Raw genomic sequence first — 20,545 nt, forward strand, 5'->3', positions numbered from 1 at the left:
TTTGACAGTAATTGTTTCGTACAGATGTCGGATGGAGAACGAGGGTACAGGGCTTGGTTGAGAAACAACTAGACCGACGGCGCGCGAACGGCCGCGTTAACAGCGAATCGGTTCAATGCAACAAATATACAGTACATAACAGTACCTTAATAAGTTTGGTGACTTCTTTAAACGGCTTTTTTTGTAGCGCCATCAACAAGAACTTCAGGCACATTAAGGCAACAAAAAAAGACTAGATATGAGCGCCGCCGCCGCCGTGTTTCCCCCCCGCGCCGCCGCCATCGACAAATGCAGTCAGTTTCATCAGGCGCTCCAATCGTACGCACGCGCATGCTTTCGTATTGTGAATGTGTAGTGAAACGCCAGAAATTGACATTTCTAAGATACGGATACAATACGGAAGCGTGCGCGTGCTGATAAAAATTTGATTACTATAGAAAATACGTTATTTTATTTTTCCTTTGAAAAAGTATTTGTATAACGGTTTTTGTAAAAACAAACACCGCTACACATTGACTTACAAATAAATGGACGACGGGTCTAATACAAAAACCACGAAAAAAAGTCCCAAGTCAACCTATTCGAAATTTAAATTGTAATGTCATCGCAGTATCGCGCTGTCAGTCGAACAAATGAAGACTAAAGCGGAGTTTGGCGCTCTGTATACGATTTTAGCGCCTTACAAGTGCGGACACTTTTTAGCGCGGACCCGACGTCCATATAATTGTAAGTCAATGCCGCTACACAAATCCGTTTCATGGTCGCGCTCGCGCCGCCGCCGCCGACACTTTTTCGTCGGCGCGCCGCCGCCGGTTGGTCTATTATCGGCGCTCATATCTACAACAGTCGCTTGTTCGAGTCTAGTTGGGTTTGTTTGATATTTGATTCAGTAAAAATAAGGAGTCATTTTATTAACGTCCATTGCAGATTATAGCATCCATTAATGTGAACAACTTCTTCAATGAGAACCCTTGTCAACTCGCAAAAAGAAAATCAGCTGTTTCGTTCATACTCAACTAAAAGATATGAAACAGCAAATTCTTATTTCTAAATTGACAAGGGTCTTCACGTTCTGTTGGTGGTTTATACATATAGACGCTATATAATATGATAAAGTAAAGAACGCTAATAACATTTCAATGTAATAATAGGAACTAATCCATACTAACATTATAAATGCGGAAGTAACAGTGTTACGTTTTCGTGCCTAAACGCAATTTTGATGAATTTATTGTATTAGAAATAGGAGGAACCTAGGAGAAGGCATAGACTACTTTTGTCATAAAAATAAATCTTAAAGGGGAGATGAAAGCTTGTATGGACAAACAATGACACTTATAAATTAGCATAGCACATTTAGTATTAGGTCATGGAAAAATATCCATTTGGAAAAAATCATATTTTTCAAATTAATAAATATTTTTCTGGATGTTTTCCCTTTAATTATCCACAATTGACGTTGACACCTGTCAATAGTTGACGTTATTGGACGAAAACGATGGAGCCATTAGAAAGGTTTTTTCGCTGTTGTTAAATCATTCTGAATCTGGTTTTTCTCTTAGTGGCTTTTAACTACGCAAGTTTATTTTATAATTCGCGTTAGAGATATTTCTAAACGTAGAACATAATATGAACCTTCGAAATTGTATTTTTCAAACGCAATTTTACGGGATTTTTCCGGAAACATTTGATTTTTATTCAGAAATTTCAGAAAACTCGAAGCACTTATCTACGCAGACGAAGTCGCGGGGTACCCATGTTTTATAAATCTGAAAATTATAAAGTTTTTTCAGTGACTTGTTACGATCTGGAACTGACCCTCATCACGGCGACCAACAATTGGTCTATTGTTATCACTCCAATTACAACTCGAAGCTGAGGCAAAGAGAATTGAAGAGCTTGTAGATTTTCTTATCTCTGATTGTGTTTGTCTCTTCTGGTTAGGACATATGTCGGCCTGGTGAATTTCGAATGACTGTAAGAGTGCAGAATCTACTACTGATTTCACTAACATTAGACATTGCTTATTATTTTTTGTGCCTAGTGGTAAGGGACACGCCTGCTCATAACAGATGAAGATCCACTCAGATCTTTAAATCGCAATGATCTGAGGAACACGGCCACTACACCCCTCACCTCACTGTAGTTTCACACTCACCTTTACCCTTCGAAACTGGAACGCAGTAATGCTCACATTATATTGTTCGGCAGAAATATAGAATAGAATAAATATTTATTGCATAACACAGATACAAAAAAAATGACAGAAAACGAATATAAACAGAGTGTTATTGGCACAAAAAAATGTATACGTGCAATTACTGGTAGGACTCCGCTTGAATCCTGTAAACCTATATTTAAAGATCTTGGTTTATTACCCCTGCCTGCCTTATATATTTATGAAGCCAGCATTTTTGTGAAAAATAATTTACATTTGTTTGTTAAGAGTATTGACGTGAAGCATCGAAATTATAGAAATCCCAATAGACTAATTTTGTTGACGTACCTAAGGTAGAAAAATATAATCAAAATTGTTTGTGTATGTGTGTCAGAATTTACAATAGATTACCAAATGACATTAAACACTTGCCCATTACATTATTTAAGACTAAATTATATGAAAGTATATTACAGTATTGGGGAATTTCTACAATAATTTTTATATAAAAGAATTTAAATTAATTATATATAACTTAATGTAAATGTAACCATGTGACGACCTATTTTTCATTTATTTTGCATGCCTAAATTATCTTCGAAACATGCTTGAACTTTACTGTGTTATCATGACCACCATGTTTTATGCAAATAAACTATTTGATTGATTGATTGATAACACGGTCAAGCAAAACGAAATAAAAATAATTAATAATAAACAAAATATAAAATACAATAAAACAAAAAAAAACAACATGAAATAAGACAAAACTGACAAAAAAACAATCTCTAATCCGCGGTAGTGGCGTACGCTTGTGCGTACTTCATTCGGTATAAGCCACAGCCATAATTGACTATGGCACTGGTTTTGAATGAGCCCTAAGCCAAGATGAGTGACAGTCGTGTGTGTCGCGAAATAAAGGAACTCGAAATAAACTACTTAAATACTTCCCTGCACGAGTGATATACTTCGTAAGGACGCTTTTATACTGCTTTTAAACGTGTACTAATTCAAACCACAAATAGCCATAGTTAACATATCCAAGAAATACCACCTCTCGTATCCATAATAAGTAACCTAGTAGCTAACCGCCACCCTATTTGATAACCCTAAAAATATTTACGTAATACAAGTTCGTAGGCATTAGGCTCTTGTTGCTATGCCAATTTCAATCTACGAATAATACTAAATTATCACAAAATAAAGATATTACTATTGACACTGTTATTCCACTGACATAAGAGAGAAAATTACCAATTGCTTTGATATTCATGTTTGCATAAAATCGAAAAGCTAAGGAGGCGTGCACACGAGCGATAAAATTGACGGATGCACCTTTTGCTTGGCTGTTATCTCTATTGATGTTTAAAAAAGGACTTTTGTTAGCATGTTCACGTAAATATCGGGGTTGGTGGTAGTAATTTTAAATTATCTTTGGCTTTTAAATACGGGCAATTCAAAATTAAATTTAACTTGTAGTATATGTTTTAAGATCTTTGTGCTGTATGCATTGATGGTTATTCGTTGTTCAATATATCATAATCCCATTTGTATTTACCACAATGAACCAAGAACACGTTCCGTACAAGAAGATTTAAAATACAAGTTCTATGTACATCACATGAGATTAACAGTATTTCTTGCAATCAAAAACAGATCTAAATTAATCTCAGACGATCACATAAACCCTGAGTCGGCAGTGTAAACGATGCCTTAAGCCGAGCTTAGAGATGAACTTGATTACGTAATAAACAAGATCTGAAGATAAGCCATTAGGCGTCGAAATGTTTGTTTTCCGCGTCAAACGACTCTTGCTCCGACACCTCATTATGAATTATTATTAGTGCCTTATAGAGGCTTCCAGAAATGTGTTATGGGCTTGTTTTTTTTCCTCTTTTCCGCCATAAATTTCAAGAAAGATTCTTCGAAGTAGTAGTATAACTAAGTTTGTTCTTAATAGTCAATTTGTATGATTGGAATATTGCTTCAAAATTTTTATCAGGCGCTACATACAGTTACGCACAAAGTAAAAGATTGTTATAGTAATTATTTGTAATTTAATGCGACGTTAACCAGTTAACCACAAGAATAAAGACGTTTTGGTGTATTTTGTTCATTTAAGTTAAATTGAGCATCAAAATATCGCATCCATACTTATATACATCTTATCAACAGCACGTCAGTGAATAAAAATAGAAACTTAAAAAAGTGTCCTTAAGAAAAATCAAGTGACTAAGTAGTGAACTAAAACAAAATCTAATCGTGTGTGTTCATAAGGACGAAAAAGCTATGAAATATGCCTAAACAATGTTCAAATCGGACAGGACGCTGACCTGGTTTTCGTATGATAGTTGAACTCGAAGTGTTGCGCGTGTGAGGTGAGATGAGGCGGGGGGGGAGGCCCCCGCGCCTCTTATCAGGCCTGTTATCGGGAGATAAGGCAAACTGGCTCGGAGACGTGCAGGCAATCGCAGTTGGATCATCAGGGTGACGAGGCTGGTCGGACACCGGCCGCCGCCCGCCATCGCTATGCTGCATTCGCTGAACGCTCTTGCCGGCAAAATATCGCCGGGCGGCGGCCTTGACTCAAACGCCAACAGACACTCACACCCTAACCGGAATCATAAGCCGACGTCGCCATCTTCTCCATACTCCAAGCCCAAGTAAGTGGTTAATCTATTTTTCCATGTTAACATCTTAAATGCCGTTGGGAAGAATTCATTTTTCTAGATTTTTCATCATTTCCCACATTGGACAGTGAAGAGGTTATTTTAATTAATAATTGTGGTGAAACAATTTTTGTTACACTTAACCCATGTATGTTACATTAGTTATAATTATATATATTCCGATTTGGTAAAATGAGTAAAAACTAGTCATGAAGTTTGTTATCACTGCAGAAATAATAAGAACGGAGCGTAATCCCTATTTAAGAACAAAAGTAAATACCTATGTAAATTATTTTATTGTGCAATTGTTTCAAATCTACGCCTTTTGATAATCTCAACATGGGAATTTTCCTATAGCTTTATTCATATAGCATATACTTTTACAAATGTAGAGTCCAGGGAAAGAAAGATCAAAGTCATTTGAGGAAAACTTTAGGAAAAAAGATTTTTTAATTTCGAAAACTGTTCAATGTTAGCCAAAAAAGCTACTTGAAATAATGTGAATGTTCACATAATGTGTGTAGCCCTATGTAACTTTTCTACTATTTAGTCTCAAGCATTTTATGCTTAAAAAAGTTATTTTTTCAGAATGTTGAACCTTATTAGCTTTTCCCTGATTTAGTCAAAATTCGCTTAGCGTTTAAACAAAGGAGATGGCGGTTAGGTGACTTTGATCGTTCTTTCCCTGGACTCTTCAAATATTAACCACGTAGCTGTGAAAGTTTTAGAATATAACGCAAATCATCTTCAATAAAAACGGCAAAGTTAAATATGACCCAGTTTGTAATCTTAAGTACTCGGAAAATTGTCCTTTAACTAAGTTTAGTAAGCCTATTTTGTGACTGTATAAATGAAATGGAAATTTTAGAATTTCAATTTCTTCTTACATAAAAATAAAAATGCTGATCATTCAGGGATTTTTATGACAAACATTAGTCTAGTAGACTAAACACCAATGGGCGCTACGGCAAAAAATTCGTTAAAAAACAAAGATCTGCAATAAGCACAATAGAAGAATTCGTAATATCTGCTGGTACGTTCCCTAGCTCAGCTGGTAGAGCGTTAGGCACGGTATGCTGAAGGCACTGGTTTGAATCCAGTCGGACCGAAGGAATTTTTCTTTGTGTTCGATTTTTTTATAACAAACTAGTGGAGAAATTTCACAAAAATATAATTTTATATAATTGCAGTAAAATATCGGGTTATTCAATTAATACGTCTGAAAATTTGTTTGGTCAAGACGGGACAAACAAGTGCGCCTGATGGTAAGCTACACGCCTGTCCATAACAGTTGTAGTGCCACTCAGAGCTTTAAATCACAAAGATCTAACGGACACTGCCACTGCGTCCGTCACCCTGAGACATACCTTGACAAGTCCCGTGTGCCTGTAATTTCACCAGCACCATTACCCTTCAAAACCGGAACACAGTAATGCTGACATTACTGCTCGGTGGTAAGATAAATAGGTAAGGTGGTGATACTTCCCTGGACGAACTCTTTCACAAGGAACTCTACTGCTACTTAAGTGCTCAAGTGCAGTCGTAGCCTAGTTGAAGAACTAATTGCTTCTCAATCGAGATGTAAACGGTTCAAATTTCTATGGTAAACTTGTACCTAGGCTTCAATTCTTTTGTTATAAATATTAAGTGGCAAAACAGTGAAGGTGACTTCCCTAACCCACATTTTGCCAGTGTGTCAGACTGCGGCCCATAAACTCTCTCTCTAAAGAAGAGCCATGTCCGGTAGTGGGACGTATAAGGAATTGATGAAATGTTCTTTAACTAAGGTAAGGGACAAGTAAATCATCAGGGATTTTATTATTGTTGGAAGTAATAATAATGATTTCTTCCAACGCTGTTAATAATTGTGACCACTGAAAAAGCACATTAGTTTACTGGACTATCACTTTAAGTTCTTACGCTTTCCTGTGACTTTAGTCACGAAATAAACTTAAATGGGCTGTAATATTTTCAACGTCCTTCTAAGATTCATTATCAAGAAATGACGAGTAACCGATAGATAAAGTGACACGCCGCATTTATAGGTGACGTAGTCCAGGAATATAATTTTAGTAAAAATCGATAATCGGAGTAATTTAAAAAAATAGAGGCATATCTTGTTTTTATTTTCAATCCGAAGACAGTAAGTAATGAGCAATTCTCATCTTGGTTATTCGCATAAAAAAGTTGTAAACGTGAAACATTACAAATCATGAAAACATTACAAAAAAGATGTCAAATACCACGGCGAGACATTTACGTATGCATTTATATTCTCTTGCTGATAATTCCGGTTTTTTCTATTTTTAAACTACATAGCACACTGAATATACTTAGTACAAAAGAAAATGAATCGTTTTAAACCATTCACCACTTAAAAATAAATTAAATATAACTAGAGGCTTCAAACGATGCGAACTGAAAACTCCTATGCAAAAACTTTCTCCTATAGACTCCAGGGCCTAAGCTTTCCACCGCATATGGCATAAAGCTGCATCATTGGTTAGGTTGGCTTACGTGAACCAGAGGTGGTTAGATAGTCTGAAATGTAATTGTTCGGATTGGCCAGCCTTTGCTGCTTTTGATACGAACTTTTAACGTTAAATAAAAAAAGATCTTTTCGTTTTAAAATGTTGTATTGTCTACAGTTATTTTAAATTTAATATTTTAGCGCACATTTTAAAAAGAAACAGGAGAGTTTGTGTTTTGTAAAGAAAGCCTAGAACTGATGAAGCGTAAAGGCCGTATCATAGCATGACAATGCCGTACCAAATACATATTTGCAAAACAGTCAAAAATTATTGCAGTTAATTGGAATAGAACGCTCTGCATATGCGCTACACGCGCGCTGCACGCGCGCTGCATGCGTGCTGCAAGCGTACAATTAAATACAAGTTAATATGGGGCGCCCGAGCGGCGCGCGAACGGCACGCGTATTCGCCAGACCAGATCCGTACGCACCCTTACCTCATCCACAGTATTCGCCCGAAAAATCTCCTTCAGATCTTCACTTATTTCTGTCTTCACGGAATTCGTTGAATGCACACGACTTTGATAACGAACAGACCATCAAACTACACTTAAAACTATATTTTACAAGACTGGAATTTTTATGACAGGGAATTCTAAAGTTACCCGAAAGATGGCAAAAGATTATGCTGCCGTGCTTACAATAAGAACAGTAAGTCTAGTATTTCAAACATACTTACTGTTAATATTGTAAGCACGGCAGATAGACCGACTTATTGTCGATAAACATTGTTGATTGAATAGTATTGGCCATACATAATAAAGTTTGCTTTTCATTTATACTTTGATACCGCATGGACTTTTTGGTTAATCCAATTTCCATTGTTGGTGCATTTATTCATATCTGATTAAATTTACTTATTTGTTTGAGTTAACAAAATAACCACGGACAATGTTTCAGTTTGTGAGACACTATTATTGTATGATCCTCCTGAGAATACAAAGTTTCACAGAAACCACAAAGTTTTAGTGCGAGAATAAGTAGTTGCCTAAACTTACTTCTTGGGTACCACCAAATAAATTGGTGTAGTGGTTTTATTTATGGATGCTTAATGTTTCTCTTTCTTTTACTTTTCCTACACTATTAGTTTTACGAGTCTTCAATGAATCTTAGTCTCTAAGGCTTTCACAATAAATATTTCCAACTACTGAATTTATTGGTGTCGATATTTTGCGTTCATAATTGTTTTTCAACCAATTTAGAAATGATAACTCCAAACAACTACACCAATTAATTACCTCTCAAACTTGTTAAGTCCCTATAGGTATCAGAGCAACGAAATTAATTCTTCCAGTACAGACAGGCAGACAATGTAACAGTTAACGATTGGTCTACCGGGAATCGCACCCGGAACCTCCTTATCTAGCGCACATATTACTTACCTCTAGGCCACCGATGTCGTACAAACGGCGAATTCACAAATTATAACAATTTTCTTTATATTTCCGTTGTTTCATAAACTGTGATTTAGTACAGATTTACTAACTTCAAATGAGCCCCACTGCCATGTACTGTCTTCTATTTCTGATATACTACAGCCTGACAGTGTTTCAACTTGTCGTCTACCTACTTTGCTTATACGCGTCCAAATTACAATACAAATATTCGTTCTTGCACAGAAGAACAAAATACAAAGGTAAATAAATGACAGGGTATAATAAACAGCTTTATTGCTGTATAGTAAAGATTACCATTGAGAATTGTTTATGAATCATTGTATCTGACTCATCATCGTCATCTTATTTAAGAACCAGGTTCTTGTCAGTGTAGCTGCATCCACCCCTTACGGTCCATAGCCGTCAGTTCCTTGACCTCATTATGCTTGCTTTGGCGTTCTGTAACAAACCTACTTTATGTAATAGACGGCCTTAAGCCAGATTGTTCACTTTTAGTTCTCTAAGAATCCGCTAGATGGCATTGACCAATTTGGCGTTGTTTCTGAATCGCGGTGTTAAGATTTTCCCTTGAATGGTGAGTACTCGAACACAATTTTGTTAATGTGACCTAGGGGCTATGAGCGTTTAGCTCGCCCTTTTCTCCGGTGGCGCAGTAAAGGCCATCAGCGGCCAACTGTAAAATATTCTTCATAAAAAAAAGTTAATGTGAAGAGAAATATGAAAATACAGAGAGCTCAATAAGGCAACCAAGAGTTGAGTCCCTTCTTGGGAACTGCTACCCGTATCTTCAGATATTTCGTACGCTCATATAGGGTGAAAAACCTCATTTTGCGGAACGGTTACCAGGAGTAGAGTCCCTTCCGGGAACTGTGGGAACAACTGCCCGGACCTTCCGCATATAAGTTGAAATTGTATTGGCGACATACAAGGTGAAAATAAAAATCTTCTGAACCAGTTGGAGTTTCACTTGGCTTGTTTTGGTAACCTCATCCAACGGAAGAGAGAACCACCTTCCTGTAAAGGAATATGTAATATGTAATAATGTGCACTTTTCTTGATTTTCCTTTCCTTCCCTTTTTCTTCTATCTTTCCCTTAATTAAATATTTTATAAATTTGTCACTACATAACAGATGTCCGCACATTTTCCCGTTTTTTGTTTTCTATTATCTTTAATCGATTTCGCATTTCCCTAGCTTTTTTAAAGCTTCTTCATTTGATATTTTCTTGACCTAGTTTATTTACTCCATTCGTCTCCAGGCACAACATTTCCCATGTTGCCAATCATCTCCCTCTCGTTTTTGGTGATTGTCCAGGTCTTTCACCTTATCAGGCAAAATTACATGGGACTTGTGAACTTATGTCTCAGGGTGTCGGGCATAGTGGCAGTGGACCTCAGATTTTCGCGATTTAAAGTTCTGAGTGGCACTGCAACTGTTATGGACAGGCGTGTAAATTCACCCTACAGAACCATCAGGCATTTACAATTTGTTTATTACAAATTGTATGTCGTGACGTCACTTGATATTATAAAAAAAAACGCTTCTCCCATAAAATCTAAGACAATATACGAACTACTTCCGGAATCTTACATTATATTATAAAAATGTCTGCGGCCTACCTTAATCTACTAACTATCATTACCCTGCAAAAGCCGTAAAAATACCTAATAACATCGTCCGAATGATGTCAGCTTTCAAAATATTCATATAAAAATCAACCTTGGGCCTGTAATGGTAAGGTGCACTGGCATTGTTTTGAACTAATTTAAGTCGCAAACAGAAATGTAAATGTTATTACAATGTTAAAAGATTCGCATTTAATACAATTATAAATAGTGGCCCAACAGTTTGGACTGCGGGCTCTGAATTAGGAGTTCACGAATTCCCGGTAGGACAATTTTGAGAAATGAACTTCTTTCTAGGTTGTGTCCTGGAGTGAGTATCGTGCCGCCCACTGCAGAGCAACCTGCCCCAGTACACAGGCGATATGTACTTGGGGTTTTAAACGCGAAATAAACGACGCACCTCTACGGTTTCCTCGTCATAGCACATGTGTAGTGTTATGAACGTCCTCAACTTGTTCAGAGTTTTTCTATCCGCTTATACTATGTATATCTATAAAGTAAATTTATTTTGACGTCGCACAAAATCTGTTTTGAGAATATTTTCAACCAGGGTAGGTTTTATAATCTAGTCTATATTCAATAACCTACAAATTGGCGATAAAATTTGGTGCTCATTGTGCAGAAAATTTCCTAGTGTGGGACCAGGTAATTGACATAGTTATCTGGCACTATAATATCATTATATTTTATCACAATTTTAACTCACGGACTTTGCCCAGTGAATATAGTGCCAATATACCTAAGTCATGAGAAACCGAGGTCATTTACATCCAATATATCAAAAAAACGCACCTAGTATTTTCACAAGTACAGGCTGATAAGATAGTCGTTGTATTATTAGGCAAAAAAACGTAACGCCATGTTAAGTGATATCATCATTACACACATGTGACGTCATGAAGCGCGTCAGGGCTTTACAATTCTTACATTACAGCAGTTTTAGAAAAATGGTCAACATTTTGTATCAGAACGCTCGAAATTGGTACAATTGTGAAAAACGAGCGTTTTGTATGAAAATTACTCCTTAAGTTGTCGTTATTCCACTTCCAGTTGATTTTTTAAAGTAACGGGACGAACAATTCGTGCGCCTGGTGGTAAGCGACACGCCTGTCCATGGCAGTTGCAATTCCGCTCAAAGATTTAACTTGCAACTCGTATCTTATAAAGAGTCATCATTCAGGAGATGGCAAAACTTTCTATTTATTTTAAATTTCTTATCACGGGTGTTAATTTGGATGCATTACTTTAAGAATAGCTAAAAGCCAGTATGTAAACATGGAGAAAATTTTTCCAAATTTGTATATACAATCCATTTTTTTTGCATTTCAGAAACTTTGTGCTTTAATGCGAGTTTGAGAAAGTAAAGCTACGAAATGTGTCAGGGGCATTGCCACTGCGCCCATAATTAACCCAGACATAGTGGAGAAGTCCCATGCGCCTGTAATTTCACCACCACCCTTCAAAACTGGAAGCTAGTAGTAATGCTCACATAACTGCTTGGCGGCAAAAATAGGTGCGGAAGCAGTACTTCCCGTCCTAAGCTACGAATGTTGTAATGTGTTTATTACTTGAGATCTTGCAATTTAAAGCACTGATACCATGAAAAAAATACGAATTTACGATGTGAATCTAACTGTTCGCTGGTACTATCGAGTAATTTTCTCATAATTTTTGCAAACGCGAAACGAATACGGCCAACTTTGCCAATTTTCTTATTCGCTCCCCATTAAACGTACCCCGATAAATAAATAAACACAACACGCTACATCCCATGCAGTCGCATCCATATGACGTCACGGGAGACCCTAAGATGTCAGACGAAGTTATAAGCCATGTGCTGTGACGATACAATCCCGTATACAAGTTACTGTGACCACACGTTTCACTCTTGGGTGTATAAAATTATTACGCCGCTGTTGCCTAGTTTATTCAAATAATGTGCACATAATAGTTTTTATCATAATATTTTTTTATAAATGAATATCAAACTTCGAAACCAGTATCATGAACGTGTAGAAGTCTACAAGTCTATTCCATACCATACATAATGCTTCATTAGAACCACACTTCAACCTACACATCTTTCCTTGACCCTAACTCTCGAAAGCAGAGACCTCCAGTATCACCTTCTTCTCCTAACCTCACCTTTAACTGCCTTCGTTCGACTACAGGAACGGTTACCACACTGGTCGGCCATGCTAAGGTCCTGGATCCGATTCCCAGGCCGGGAGAAATATTTGTATAACCTACATTTATTTCTCTAGTGAATTTGAGTGTAATTTGTGGTCTATGTGTCCGTCCATGACACACGCGACACAGGGTTTCCCTAGTTCGGGGATATGAGTATGTGCGTTATTTATTACCTACACTACGTCACTGACCCTTCTCTACTTCACTGACCCTTCTCTACTTCACTCTCAACATTCTTTTCTATGTGTATTATTTACTCTATAATTCTGCACTCCTTTAATTTCGTAGTTCTTTATCCCCTCAAAAACGTTTTTCAAATCCTAGAAAAAATATTATAGCATACAGTTTAATAAAGAAAGGAAGGACGACACGAACCTTCCTATGAATTTCCCTCCCAGTCGTTTATTAGATCTTTCATTACAAATAACTTCTAGATTAGAATTTTGGAATAACTACTAGAATAAAGCTCGCTATAGTGAACGACTCTTGTACTGTCATTAGATGTAGTGTAATTTTGAAACTATATAATTTAACGGAAAACTGACAAACCACGATCGTAGTTAGTTAAATTACTTTCTAAATCATGTCTCCTGAATGTTATTAAGTTTTAGTTAAAATTCTAAATAGATCAAACGTTGAGCACACGGGACACATTAACAGAACTGTCGTATTCAAATGTGACCTTATAACTTACAGACAATCTTGAAATTGAAAATACTAAACAAATATTGGTAATTAACAAATATCGACATTCATGAACAATACATTCATGATTAATGTGAAGTTATACCAAGAAACTTCACATGAAGATAATAACCCGTATTATGTGATTGATAATACAGTCCGTTATGGAAATAAAAAAGGTCCTGTGATTATCTATAATATCGTCTCATCAATCATTTTGTGCGTTCAGGGAAGTACTGCCACCTTACCTATTTCTGAAGGGCAAAGGTGGGACACTTGGGACTTTTCAACTTATGTGTCAGGGTGACAGGCGTAGTTGCAGTGCCTCTCAGATCTTTGCGATTTAAAGGTCGGGTTGGCGTTGCAACTGTTATGAACAGGCGTGTCGCTTCCCACCAAGATCATATAAAATCCTGAAGATGAGCAACAACGCAACGTCTTCCTATATAACAAGTAACAGCTTTACTATGAAAGCCAGCCTGTTAAGCGCGACGATTAGAAAGTTCCAATATTTTTGGGGAAATATCCCAATTTGGTAGCAAATCGTCCTAAACTGAGCCCAATAAATGTTGGTCATACGAATATGAGAAAAGTTTTTCCGGTGTAACTTTTACACATAAATCCTTAAGAGTTTACCCAGAAAACTTGCGAGATGGACAGATGTAACGCGATTAGTGATTATTAGACCCGCGATTGACAAGTTAGGAAGTATAGCAATACTAATGCTCGTATTCCAGAATACTCAATGTTCAAGTCAGGATTTGAGCACACTTGAGTATGATTTCAAGCAATGGAAATACGATCCTAATGGCAAGGCCTTGAGTATGATTTTCAGTGCTCACTGCAATACTCCAGTCCTGGCTTGAGTATTGAGTAGAGTTCTTGGAATACGACCCTAAAATTGCTAAGCTACACCATAGTGCAGTGCGACAATGCCTACACGTCACTCGGAGCGTAGGGTTGTCTCATTATTATTTTAGTTATACTTACAGGATATTTATCATAGCATCCTCGTGCTACATTGAAATAATCTTTGACAAATGCAGTACTTATGCAGGGTTATTTTTAAAATACTAAGTCTTGCAGGACTAGAATGCTAACATCATAAAAACAACTTTTGTTCCGTGACTTTTAACAAAACATAATAAATACTTATACCAATAAAGTTTTTTTTTCTTTACTATCTGACACTTTCAGTTCTATATTTGGTAGTAAGGTGGAAAGTTCTTAACGTCAATGTAGTGTTGTAGGCAGCAAATACTAACCGCCTGGTGTACACGAAATGGGTTAAAATCTGGTGGTAGTGGTTTACTGAGTTCATTTAAAGTTCTTACTATTTGTAAATTTTTTTTTTTTTTTTTTTTATGACATTAAGTAACGGGACGAACAAGTCGTGTGCCTGATGGTAAGCTACACGCCTGCCCATAACAGTTGCAGTGCCACCAAGAGCTTTAAATTACAAAGATCTTGGGGGCACTGCCACTGCGCCCGTCACCCTGAGACATAAGTTGACAAGTCTCATGTGCCTGTAATTTCACCAGCACCCTTACCCTTCACAACCGGAACACAGTAATGTGACCATTACTGCTTGGCGGCAGAAATAGGTAAGGTGGCAGTACTTCCCTGGACGAGCTCTTTCACAAGGAGCTCTACTGCTACTAAAAAATTTTTTTAATGAAACTGATATTCAATTATTTTTTGTGGAAATAGTCCACAAGTTCATTATAATTATTAATACAAAGATGACGAACACTTAGAAAAAAAAATCTGGTGGAGAAATGTCATAAAAAAGAATTGAATATCAATTCAATGAAAATTTAATTACAGTTAATAAAGATCTACCCAGGGCTGGTAGCTGTAAAGTTATCTAACTGGGTGACGAAATACTTTCATAGATAGCGCTACGGCTAAAAAGTCGTTGAAAACCAAATACAAAGATCCGTGAAATCCGTAGAAAATTCATGAGGTGCGCTGGTTCGTTCCGTGACTTAGTTGGCATAGCGTCTGGCACGGTTTGCTAAGAGACGTCGGTTCGAATCCGGCCGGATTGAAGGCATTTTTTCTAAGTGTTCGATATTTATATTAATAATTATAACAAACTGGTGGAGTATTTTCACAAAAAATAATTGAATATCACTTCAATAAAATTTTAGTTTAATGTTTGTTACGATCTTGCGTTTTATTATTAAATACATTATGTTCAAACTTGAACACCCGTTTAATAAAGCGATCTATTTAAATATATTTTTGTATGACAGTAAAATCTGACGAATTATTAAAAGTTACGGAACAAAAGTTGTTGTTTATGATGTTAGTAATATAGTACGGCGATGTTGTTAATATTTTACAAATCAACCTGTATGTTAATATTTCTATACCAGTATCGCGGATTGGTATCTCTGTTATAGGAGTATGACTATGAAATACAAATGGCTGAAAATTCTAAATTTGAAGCACTGTTGTTGGAATAATTTTATTTTTGAATACCAAGTGACGGGACGAACAAGTCGTGCGCCTGGTGGTAAGCGACACGCTTACCCATAACAGTTGCAGTGCCGTTATGAGGGCAGAATAAATATCATCAATATTCATACACATAAATATATTAGGAATGACAAAAACAACCCATCCTCACACAGTACAAATAATACAAGTGTTTACAATTCATTCCATTGTGTATCACATATTTTTTATCTATCCAAGTCCTTATACAATCGTCTAGACTGAGCGAATAAATCTGTTATAACAAATATTATTGTATGGGCGACATCTGTATATCTTTCAGTACGCAAAAAAGCACCATTGGTTATTTCCAGTAACATATATTCTTAATACTAACGTATTGTCGATGTGCCTCTTTTGATGTTCTATTTGTCCGTAAAAGAATGGGAGAAAAAAGTATTTTTGTGTGCTCTAGAATAACGTCAAATAATTGGAAATTAATATATTTTTAACCAACTTAAAAAACAGGAGTTTCACGATTACTCCTACGTTTATTGTGAATCGATCTCGATGGGTCTTTTTTGTTCAAAAGGTGCCCCCTTAATAGTGGTCCTATTTGTGACGGTGTGATCTCCTTACACCGTCATCTCACCTCTTTGTATCGCCTCTCTCCGCTTGTATCCTATCATTTTTTATTTTACATGTATTTAAATTTTAAATTTGAATTGTTCCATCTTCCCTCACTTTCTCATTTTGTTTTCGTACCACGGTCACTCCCAGCTCGACCGCCACAACAGTCGGGAGCTGTCCCAAATTCCATTTACTAAAATCTTATTTTTGATTCTTTACCAAGTTATAATACAAAACATATAATACAACAGTCGGAGCAAAAGAAAATTATCAAAAATTTGCTGCAATAGTTTTTCGACCAAAAATGAAACCATAAACCCGGATGTAATGGTGCGGCCATTGAAACCCTGGCTATTACACGAATATAAAGATTTGTACAAACACTTTCTGGCGCTTTCTGGCGCTTTTCACATTTAAATTTAAAGAAAATATTCCACCTTTAAGGGTGGCAAATTAGATGATGAATCCGGTGTATTGAATTGCACCCACTTTCCGTTAATCCATTTTAAATAAAACACCGCAAAAACGGATACGTTAATTTTTGAGAAAAATTGCTTATATTTGCTTTTTTTTCAAACAAACCAGCGTTTGGGCCTTTTAGTTACAGATGAGATCCGGAAAAAAAGTCACAACTTTTCAACATGTATATCATTATTTACTTTATTTCGTCTGAAATATTAATAAAATTGCCTTCAAGGTTGAGAGCTTCTTTTAAGTATGAAAATATTTGTATCAGGATGTCTCGCTTCTCTATACCTAGTACGTAATTACGTAAAACAAAGTAAAATAATAGTAATGTGTAATGTATAAAAGCATTTACTTTATAACTTAAGTAGTAATCTGTAAGAACGCAAAAATCAGTGTTGTATTCATTGACCTGTTGTATTAGATATTTTAAAACATTAGTGTCTTACACATTTGAGATTTGTTAGTTTTAACATCATACCTGCGGATATCGTTACACCAATTACACACGAATATTACAATATAATAGAAAATTGTTTACACGGTACTATTCCTAGTACATGCTCTTATCGTTATCAGAATCAAATACCATTCTAGATTACATTTGTGAGTCGCTCAAGACATATTCGAATGAAGTTGTTAAACGAATAAAATATTGTACAGATTTAATAAGGTCCTTTTATTAGCTAATTTTTTTGCTGGAATCTGTTGTATGCGAGCAGATGGTGTGTTTCTCTGGGCCGTAATTTCACGGGTCGCGCCGCGCAAGTGAAACCTGTGTCGGCGCTGACTCACCTGTATCCATAGACAAAATGTCAAACTGGGAGACAATATAAATTGTACTCCGTCCAATCATTGATTTAACTTTTAACAGCTCGAATTGTAATCAATTAGTGATGTCCTAATATGTTAACGACTGCCTCCGTGGCCGAACGGTTACCATGCCGGACTGCCACGCAGAGGTCCCAGGTTCGATTACCGGGCCGGGAGAAATATTTATATGGCCTACATTTATTTCTCTCGTGAGTTTGGGTGGAATTTGTGGTTGTCTATGTGTGTGTCCATAGCACCCGCGACACAGGATTTTCCTACTGCGGGGCTATGTTGAGTGTGTGCGTTATTATTATTATTGTTTCCGATTCGATTTTTTATAACAATCGATTTTATTTATGAAGAACATTTAATCGTGAATGTGAGCGGGTTCAAAAAAGAAGATATTGTCTGATTGGGATCGTAATGTTGATTTGACAATTTGTGTATTCAAAAAAATTACAAATTCAAAAATAACAATTAGTGTTAATGAGGATTCAAGTAATGATTCCCGTTCATATGGAGAAGAATCCGACGATTCATTGTAATAATAAGGATTTTTTAATTTATTTCATTTCATTATAATTTATTTTAGACACGTGCCAAAATTCATCAACTTGAATAATCTTCGTTACATAATCTGTTGACTCAATAAATATCGGAGCTAAATAGCACGTCGCTTCACTAAAATTAAAAATATAAGAGGAAGTACCGCATTTTTTTGCCTATGGTTGTATGTCAATAATTACGGAACTTTGGAGGCATGCATATGTCAAAAGTGAAATAAAAATACGGTGTATAACCGAACCAGGATTATTGAATTTCATTTAACCTTGTTTATTCTTTATTTTTGTTTCTATTCTTTGTATTTTACATCCATTGTCAGTATTGTTTTAGTGGGTAACTGTAATTGGCCTATCCAAAAAGTGCTAAGCGCAATGTTAAGGTTGAAATTGTATTTATTATGAATGTTGTTATTCCAAATAAAACAAAAAAAAATGTGTAAAAATGAAAGTCAGTCTTTGTGAAATAACAAAGAATAACATAGGAAATTAAACTATTTTTCCGAGTTTAAATCGCGTATATTTGTTTTATCAAACAAACCACCAGTTAGGGATCCAGTATTTCCTCTGATGAAAAATCCAAAACAGACATAAGACTGCAATACCTACTAATTAATATGTTTTAATTTATTCTAATTTCCATTATTAATTAATAATAAATTTAACTTAATAAAAATTCATGTTGTGGTTATACAAATTATTTTATTTTAAATATAAATTTTTAAATTGGAATATTTCTTTGTAAAATTAAAAATATGGTATTTAATTAATAACTTTTGTAACTATAGTGAAAAAATAGAGTGGTTTTTGACTTTTTTTTGACGGGGGGAAATCTTTATAGATACCCCTGAGCCCAGGGAGATTCAGGGGTTATGTGGGGACTCTCCCTCCAGACTGGAGGGCCTACCCCACTAAAACCCCCCCGGGTTTCCCTCTCGCCGGTTGAGTCGGCGCCGTGGGATCGGCGAACATTCACCACGACGCCGCCCGGCCGCCCTAACTCGCGCCAGGGCTCCCGCGCCAACGGAGGGGCGAATCGGTTGTTAAGGGATGACTTTGTTAATTTTATTATTTAAATAGTTTCCAAGAAAGCAGAAAAATCTACTAGAGAACTTGGTATTAAACTTTGTGGATGTGCAGACAGTATATTTCCTACTTATATCATTACATGGGATAGGGTTATAAATAATCTGACTATGCTTTTTCAGGACGACGTGAGCTATAAACAACTGTTTTTCTGTTAGAACTTTGCATTTGTGGTAGAGTTTCACAGAAGGATAACGGTACGGTAAAAAGAAACCAACCTTTAGTACGGCCGCCCTACCTCGCGCCAGGGCTCTCCCGCCAACGGAGGGGTGAATCGGTTGTCCTCCGACCCGCCCCCCAGACGAGTGAGGCAAAAGGAGGCCACCGCCTCCCAGGACTCCTCGCTATCGAGCATGGCGGCAACCACGCCCGGTAGTGAGAGGTCCTGCCCTATGACTGTACGTCGTCGGTTTGTTTGAAAAAAACAAATATACGCGATTTAAATCCGGAAAAATAGTTTCATTTTCTGTGTAACAATCGCGAAAACCTAAGAACTCGAAAAGTAATAACGTTAAAACTCTCTCTTGTTAAATTCAGTCTAGTATAGATACGTACCTCTTACGCAGCTTTACACTATACCCGACGAATATACCTCAATTGAAAAACAATCATTCTCTTTCTGAGCGACCACCACTTTTCTGCAAAGTGGAAATAAAAGGTTATTGTTATAAAAGTTTATACCTACTCGACCCAAATGCTGGAAACTACGTCTCTTTTTTCGCTATTTTGGGAAGTTCTCCATTAATAAAACTTGTTTGGTTTTCATGCACTCTACTTACTCTTAACAGGGTATCGGTTCAATAAGTTTTCCGTAGACAATTTCTTTCGGGATTATAATATAATTGTGGACTTCTGATATTCTGTAATCTATTTTTACTAGAAATCATGGTTTGTTGAAATCTATAGAAAATATTCAGTCGGCTATAAAATATTTAATACGACATACTGATAAACCACGAGCTGTAAGTGCAATACCAGGTCATAAATATGACTCCCTAAGCTTTAGAATATCCGTCATAATCGGCTTCCTTCGAATTTGTTGAGTGCTGTTTCCGTCACTCGATTGACAAAATAGGGACAAAATATCACAAAGGTATTAGTGACATGGACGATGCTCGAAAACCGAAATCCCGAACGACTTGTTTCCGAAGCTCGACGTGTAATTTGTGTACACAGCCTGATATTGTAGATCATGTCTACTAAATATATAGTAGTTTATTGAACATTTATTTATTTATTTATTCGCAATCTGATTATCGTTATTTTCACGTTCAGTAGTTTTTATTCTGTCACCCT

At 36.4% G+C, this 20,545-nt stretch overlaps 1 protein-coding gene across 5 annotated transcripts in view; it reads left to right on the forward strand.

Annotated features, from left to right (window-relative positions):
* Nucleotides 1-20,545, forward strand: part of LOC113226956 (CUGBP Elav-like family member 1) — a 772,855-nt gene that overhangs the window by 510,726 nt on the left and 241,584 nt on the right. The window contains exon 1 of one of the 5 annotated variants that reach the window (XM_026459775.1): nucleotides 4,480-4,821. The exons of 1 other annotated variant lie outside the window; for it this stretch is intronic. In XM_026459775.1, the coding sequence (XP_026315560.1) occupies nucleotides 4,688-4,821 (134 nt within the window). In that variant the 5' untranslated portion in view covers nucleotides 4,480-4,687. Of the gene's footprint in view, nucleotides 1-4,479; nucleotides 4,822-20,545 lie in introns of those variants that run through there. 3 more of the 5 variants (XM_026459778.1, XM_026459776.1, XM_026459777.1) reach the window with 3 other exon arrangements.

Source organism: Hyposmocoma kahamanoa, unplaced genomic scaffold (genome assembly GCF_003589595.1).
Source record: "Hyposmocoma kahamanoa isolate Upper Pololo Valley unplaced genomic scaffold, ASM358959v1 202, whole genome shotgun sequence".
In the NCBI taxonomy this organism is placed as follows: domain Eukaryota; kingdom Metazoa; phylum Arthropoda; class Insecta; order Lepidoptera; family Cosmopterigidae; genus Hyposmocoma; species Hyposmocoma kahamanoa.